Source organism: Aquila chrysaetos, chromosome 14, assembly GCF_900496995.4.
Source record: "Aquila chrysaetos chrysaetos chromosome 14, bAquChr1.4, whole genome shotgun sequence".
Classification (NCBI taxonomy): Eukaryota; Metazoa; Chordata; class Aves; order Accipitriformes; family Accipitridae; genus Aquila; species Aquila chrysaetos.
The window spans coordinates 5,794,671-5,802,374 of record NC_044017.1 but is presented as its reverse complement, the minus strand read 5'-3'; the positions used below and the strand labels follow the sequence as shown (position 1 = coordinate 5,802,374).

The window sequence follows — 7,704 nt, the reverse complement described above, 5'->3', positions numbered from 1 at the left end:
ACATTTTCTTTAGGGTAAACTTTTTTTCCCCTCCTAGACTTAATTGTGTGGCCTTTACGTTGAAGTGCCATCAGCTGGCACTGTTGAATGCCTCTACTGTCACAAAACAAAAGGGAACTTTAAGGGAACACACAAAGTATCTTCCTTTACATCTCTTCTCCTGTTCTGCTAGCAGGAAAAAGCAAATACAGTTTGAGGCTGGTAGGAGTTGAATAGCGATTGATTGAAAATATTGACAGATGAAAGCAGTCATTCAAAGTTTATTCTGTTCACTTAGCCTTACCGGCAAAATGACAACATCTGTCTGAGGTCTAAATGACTCAGTGGTGAGCCTGGCGCTACCCGCCACTGCATGTGCTGGGTCACTACTGTACAGTTACACTGTACAGCCAATGCAGCAGCACCCCAACCGCACGTACCAGTGCATCGGGATAAAATTGCAGCCTCGTCTCACATCAATATCCAACACAGACCTTGTAAAAGTAGACCATTCCCAAGCTATTTTAGCCTTTCTCTCTACTAGCTGTTTACCAAGCTATTCATTTTGATGCTCCATGCAGTCTGCTTCACACTCTCTTCGTAGGTGTTCAGTGCAACACAGAATTGCTTGAAAGGCAGCTGGATGCAGCCAGATTAGGACAGATTTTGCGATATTATTTTTTTTAAATGCAGAATATTACAGTCAGTCCTTTTGCTTTCTGGGAGGTTTGAGTACGAGGAGAGCCTTTTGCTTTCACTTCTTGTGGGAGCACATGATTTGGAGAGAAAAGGAAAAAAATTGCTGATTGCCTTCCTGGACAATTAAGGGTAGAAAATAGCTCTGCTGCCATCTCTGACAGTACGTGAGTCACTGTGAAGAGTAAGGTTCGACATGCCTACAAGAGCAGTCGGCAATTCCAAAACTTCATCCTTAGTATTATAAGACTTAACATGCCCCCGAGAGGTTTACCTTGCAAATTTATTCTCTTGGTCCCTCTGTGGTCCCAGGCAGCGAGCAACTTGAGCTGACATGACTGTCTCTGCAGACAAACCTACTAGAGACCTTTGACAGAAGCCTGGTTACTGGAGCATAACTACGCTGTGAATTAGCCTGCAATGGTGTAGTAATTTATGTAGCTGTGTTGTCACACTGTGTACAGAGCCTGGAAAGTGTCTCCTGTTTACTGCAATTGAAGCACTTACCCTTGTTTCAGCAGTAAACTTAACAGCTGCTAAAAATAGAAGCTATCGAGATGTCACCCTTCACAGTAAGCAAAAGGAATGAGTCACATGAGATAATGATCTCTCAGTCCTGCAGAGCACCTGAGCGGTCCTTGAGTGCTTTAAAAATGCCTGCGTTGAGGTTGAGATTTTCTCCTTTTCCAGACCCAGCCATGCCGCTGGAAGATGTGACTGCCCTTCTGCTGGACGTTCTTGCCCCACCAGCGAATGACAGCTCCCAGGAGCATTCCCTAATCTACTTCAGCATTTCAAAATCAGCTAGTTTAGCCTAAACTAGAGAGGTGGTGGATGAGCAGGTGAGATAGGAAGAAGGCAAGGAAAAAAGCTGTGTTAAGGAAAGAGAGGAGGAGGAGGAGGCGAAAGGGTAGCCCCTCTCCAAGTCACTGAAACTGTGTGACTGTCACTCTTGCTGTTAGAGACTGAAAGGCTTGAACACTTCCATTTCACACTTTTTACCTTTAGCTGCTCCATTTTATATTGTATGTAGTTGTATTGACGAGCTTCTGCTCGTGTATGATAAGCTCAGCTTGGGCTTGAGAAGGAAGAGCTTCTGAGAGCAAGAATTAAAAATGCTCTGAGAGAGGAAAAAAAGATAATTTTTAATCCACTCCTTCAAATGTGTGAGTGGTAGACACATCTTGTGCTTTCACACAGAGGAAGAGAATTTGTGCAGCATGTTTGTATATTTTGCCCATGTTGGAGAGCTGGGATGTTAGGAATCTATGTCAGAAAAGATTTGTTTCATGTGAATCGTCTTGTGTATTTGTGTAACGACTTGTGGATTTGAATGAACCATGTGTATGTGAAACCCAGTCGCTTGACCATGATTGATCACCATCTAGTGGCAACCTGTAAAATTCAGACTTTGACAACAACACAGAAGAGGACGATCTAAACCAGAAAACGTGTCAAAAGGCCTGTGGCACTGCTTCTGAAAGATGGATCTGATGGTTGAGCCTTTACCAAATGAAGTGTTTTAAATATCCGCAAGGCACGTTAAACACCACGGTGTCGTCGTTCGTCCTACTTAGGTGCCTGTGTGCACTGGGGCTCGGTGCTAACCGCTCCCGAGAGCCCTGGCAGCGCGCTGGGACGAGCTCCGGCACCGGCGATGCTCCCGGGCACTGCTTGTTTTGCTAGCACCAATGTCACCAGCAATGTATGCCTAATCGCAGAGCCTCGTGGCCAGAAGGGACCTCCGGAGGCCAGGCAGGATTGTGTCCCCCTTGCTCAGCGCCTGGCTAGCCTGCTCCTAGAGACACGCAGCGGTGGAGACTCCTCTTGTCCTTACCAGGGCTTCATCGTCTGTCCTGAGAGAAACTCCTTCCTCGTATCCGTCCCTGAGGGGTTCGAATACCATTTGGTTTTCTGTCCGGTTCCTTCCCCTTGGGACGTTTCGCCGAGTGCTCTTACCACGCTCCTCTCATCTGTGTCTTCCCTGAAGGGCAGCCTCCAAGGCTGGACGTGGTGCTCCAGCTGGGAGGGTAACAACGCTGCAAAGGGTGTAAAGGCCGCTACGCCAATCTCGCACTTTATATTCTCATTTATATTCTCATTTATACATCACAGCGTTGCATCTGCCCTTTTTGCCACAGCAGACACTGTCAGCCCACTGAAACTGTCGGCTCCTGTCCAGCCTGTGGTTCGCAGTGACCACAGATCTTTCTCTGCCAAACTGCTGACTAAACAGGGTTTTTTTCTCCTTTTGTGTTTGCACAGTTCATTATTTCTACTTAAACATAGAACTTTGCACCTGTCACCGTCTAATAGCATCCTGTGTTTTTTCAAACCGTAGGTGCAATCTTGTCCTCTCAGCTTCATGTCATCTGCAAATATAATAACCAGACTTTATTTCATCATCCAATTTGTTAATGAAAACACTAAATATCCCTAAACCCAGGACAGACTGGTCAAATCCCCACTCAGTGGCTCCCCCTACTCTGATAGTAAATCACTAATATCTCCTCTCTCAGCACAACTCTGTAACCGGTAAAAATAGTTTCCTCCAGCCTGTTTCCACAGCTTACACACAAGAGTGTCATCTCAGACAGTGTCAAAACTTCTTCTGGAGTCAAGATATATGACATTATCTTTTCCTTCATGTACAAGCCTGTTAATTTGTTGTAATAGGAAATCAGAATGATCTGGGATTGTACATAGCTGATAGATCCATGCTGGCTGGTACTCACCTGTATTCATCTTCTGTAGACTTATCATCTGATTGTCTCTTTCAGTATTTTTCTGAGGTGGACATTAACGTGACTGTTAATTCCTTGTTCCTCCATTTTTTCCATATATATATATACACACTTTTAGAGAGAGAGATATATATATCCTTGTATATATATATAGATCAACTTGTATTCACCATTATGTCACCCTCTGGTACTCCTCTCATTCTCCCCTAGGCCAGCCCTGAGATTTCACTATTCAGTTCCTCAGCGCCCTATGCTGAAGTTCATCTTGTCCATCTAATCTGAAAGCATCTGATTTATCTAGGTGCTTTCTAAGTATGTAATTCAGTGGTTTCAGCAACCGTGACAATATCTGCTGTGTTTCGCTCGGGCTGTAATAAACAAAGCACTACATCAGTGACAACACTGAAATCAATGGAAGTTGTTCCCACATCCAGACTAAGCTCTCGATGTTTCTATAATCAACGGCAAAGCCCGGAGCGAGAGAACCCTGTGTTTGGGGGAACAGTCTGGTTGGGTGGTTTTAAATTTCACCTTTGAGGTGGCTTACAAACTTTTCTTTTCACTCCTCTTTCTTTGGTTGCTAAGAGAGCTATATATAAACCTGCTCCTGAGACAGCTTTTTGACAAGCGCTCAACTGCAGGGAGGGGGCGAAGCCAGCTGCAATTCTTGCTACCGTATAAACACACCTGCCTTTGCAGGAGCTGACAGCACCAGAGCCATCCTGGGTTTGCCGGGATTTTCTTCATAACCTTATGAAGGGATTCCTTCATAACCTTAATGCAATTTCTGGCTTGGCCAGGTAATTGTTTCTCCCGGGCTGCTGGACATATTTGCTCCACTTACACCTTGAAAGAGAGAGCATGGCCCGCTGGAAGTTACCTCCGATCACGACATAAAGTAGTAGGTTGCCACACGTGTTGAGTGCAGCCAGGGGCCGAGAGATGATATAGGCAGCATGGATTTGCTTCTCCATGTGACAGCTGGCTGGATGCAACCGTAGTTCAACCCGAGCCACCCGAAAGACGTGGAAGGGGAGGAAGCACACATAGAAGACCACCAAGAGGACGACAGCGAGTCTGCGAGCCTTTTGTTTGTAGCAAGCCCGCGTGTGGGGGCCGGTAGCCAACGTGCAAATAATGAACGTGTAGCACAGAGTCACCGTCAGCAAGGGCAAGAAGAAGGCCAGGCCAGTCAGCAGCCAGTTATACCACCTGGTTGTGCCCAGGTTTTCAGAGCTGGTAAGGTCGAGACATAAGGATCTGTTTTGTGCCTTTTTTGAGGAGATCAAGAATTTGACGGGGCTGACGGCTGCCAGTGAGATCACCCAAACGGCTGCGCAAGCCACCGCTGTCCACCGCTTCCTCTGGATGTGGAAGAACTTCATAGGGTGGACCACCACCGCATAGCGGAAGGCGCTGAAGCAGGTGAGGAAGAGGATGCTGCTGTACAAGTTGAAGTGGAAGCCGAAGCGGATGAACTTGCACATGAATCCACCGAAGATCCAGTGCTCCCCGCTGGCATAGTAGTGTATCAGGAAGGGAAGGCTGGTGAGGTAGAGCAGGTCTGTGAGTGCCAGGTTCAGCATGATTATGGTGCTGCTCTTCCAAGGCCTCATCTTGAAGCTGTAAACACAAATCGCAATGACGTTTCCTGGGAAGCCCACCAGGAAGATGATGCTATACATAATGGGGAGGTACAAAGTCTTCAGACCGACTTCCACATCAGTGCAGTTGGGAAAATCACCGTCAGTGTCTTGCCAGGTGGTGGGGTTGGCTACGTCGTCATTTGTTGTGTTCATGTTTTTTCCTTAGCGCTTAAGGAAGAGGGAAACGTTTGGTGTTCACTGACAGATAAGACCTTCTTGTAGCCCTTTAAAAACAAATAATAACCGGGTCTTTCCTTTCAACTTCCCATCAGTGCCACTGTTAAAATGCCTTTATTGAATAAGGAAAGGCCTTGCTGTCTTGATGAGAAGTGATCCTCATCCAGAGGCCTTTTATCATACCTATAAAGAGATAGGTACAGTTTTATTTTAAAATGCGTATTTTCAGGGAACAGTCTGCACAGGCACAATGAAGCTGTAATATAAGGGATTCCCAGCCCCACAGCGTGTGTGATGCGTCCCCCCGGTATACAAAGTTCATTTTCTGCTCTCATCAGGGGTCAAGTGGAGCAGGACAGACTAGTTGTGTTGTGCTACTGACCAAAAGCATAGAGACGAATGTCCAGAACATAACTGCTCCATAAAAGCTATTTGCAGCCTTGTTAATTAAGTGGAAAACAGGACAGATATTGAAATGTTCTCATATTCTTTTTGATACTGGAGTTGGTTAAAATTTTTCTCCCTGCTCCATGGAAACAACTGATAGAGGAATATTTCATTCTTTTAGTTCATTAACAAGATTGATGTTGCAAAGAAATAGGTTATTTTTAGGCTTGTCATTAGCTGCTATGTAAATGTCTATCCCTGCAAAATTTTTAAATAGTGTTTTGCTTTGACATTAGTCTTAGATAGAAGTTTTCTGAGACATCAGAATAAATTAATCCAACTTTGCAAAGCAGCCATTTGCAAGATATACAATATTAGACTTGAGCAGGATTCAAGGGAAGTAAAGATAGCCCAGTATATAATCTCTACAACAGAAAAATACGGGGCCACTGAAGCACATGGCAAATAACTGCTAACATGGCATCCAGTAAGTGCATTTGTGTGAATGCCTTCTTTCTTTTGAAGTGGAGTAAATGTCTGGATGGAAAAAAAATATATATATATATTTCTAGTGTAATTTTTTCCAGAGGAATGCAACTTCTTACAGGATGATGCCTGTCCTCAAATTACTGTGGCCTGGATCTGTTAAAATGGATCCTACTGAATCACCGCTTCTATTTCTTGTTCCACTCCGAATTTTCCTGATGTAGCTTCTACCCTCACTCACTGTGAGATCTCACAGAGACGGGTTGCAGGATTGGAATTCAAATTTGTGCAGAACATTTGGTTCAAACATATTTAAAACACTTTGAAAACTGAAGCTGGAGCTTGAGGAGGCACATGCCAAGCGCTGGCATTTGTTTTTGAGGAGCAAAACACCTTCAAACCTCTTCTCATGGCTGGGGATGGTGCAGGGGATGGTTTGGATAAATCCGTTGGCTCTAATTCAGTTAAGAAGTAACGCAGCAATACCGTCGTCCCCAAACAAACTTGTAGCCTCTGGTGTGGCTAATGGTTAACGAGGCTAATGAAAAAGGCCCCATCCTGCTGCCGCTGGAAGCCCCAGGGCTGCGCACACCGCGGCGTTTACAGTGCACAGCCATAAAGCGAGCTGAAGGGCACGGCTGGGTGCTGCTCCCCGCATCCCTTTCTTCACAGTTTTGTAGGACTATCATTTTGTCAGCAGCTTTTTTTTTTTTTTTTTTTCCCCACCAACCGGCGTGCTGCTGCAGCAAACGTACAGGGGCCGGAGAGCAAATACCTGCGATCGCCAAAGAGCACGGCAGCGGCACTCAGCTGCTGCGGTCCCTGCCGACAGCCACACGCGCTCGGGCGCTTTCGGAGCCGTCCCCTTTGCTATCGGTGTGGTAGGGCTGGATTTGGGTCGACGAACTCCCTCGCAGGCCAGGCCACCCCCCAAGCCCTGCACTGGTTATGGGAACGTGAAGCGGGGACGAGTATTGCAAGAAAAGCACGTGGGTGTGAGGTCTGGGTTCCGAACTGCCCCGAGATTGCGTCCAACCTGAAAGGTTTCTGCAGGGACCAAAGCAAGGAGACAGCAAGTCTTTGCTGTTGGCCTTATTATTTTGCTGCCCGAATTACAAATAGAATTTAGACAAAACTTAAATCTAATTAAGGAACAGTTTGTACTGTGGCAGATTTTATCACACTAAGTAATTGGCCATAATGGGACTTCTGCAGCCCAAGCTGAGGGCAAATGATATATGCTGTAGACACATAATGAACTTTAAATAAATTATCCAAGAGCAGAACTTGTAATAAAAGGGAACTAGATTATTGAAACAGAAACCCCCTTTCAGTCTTAATGGTGGAGTCACTGCTCTATTACGTGGTATTCTTTACTGTAACCAATTGATTGGAGTCACTTTAAAAAATGTTGTGATTGCATGTCTTTAATTGCAGTCACGTATAAGGGAAACTTGTCTGCTCCTGCATTGTGATAATTTAATTAGAGCCTGCTGGAAATAAAAGCCAAATGGCTGCAGCCATGGCAAAGTAACCTAATGCTTGTAATTGGACTATATTTCACACAGATGTGTTGCTGAATAAATTAA

The 7,704-nt window shown here is 45.3% G+C and overlaps 1 protein-coding gene across 1 annotated transcript; it reads right to left on the bottom strand.

Annotated features, from left to right (window-relative positions):
- Positions 1-4,186: 4,186 nt before the first annotated feature.
- On the bottom strand, positions 4,187-5,218 carry LOC115350677 (2-oxoglutarate receptor 1-like). Its single transcript, XM_030036510.2, has one exon. The coding sequence runs from the start codon at positions 5,216-5,218 to the stop codon at positions 4,187-4,189; it is 1,032 nt and encodes a 343-aa protein (XP_029892370.1).
- Between the last annotated feature and the right edge of the window lie 2,486 nt (positions 5,219-7,704).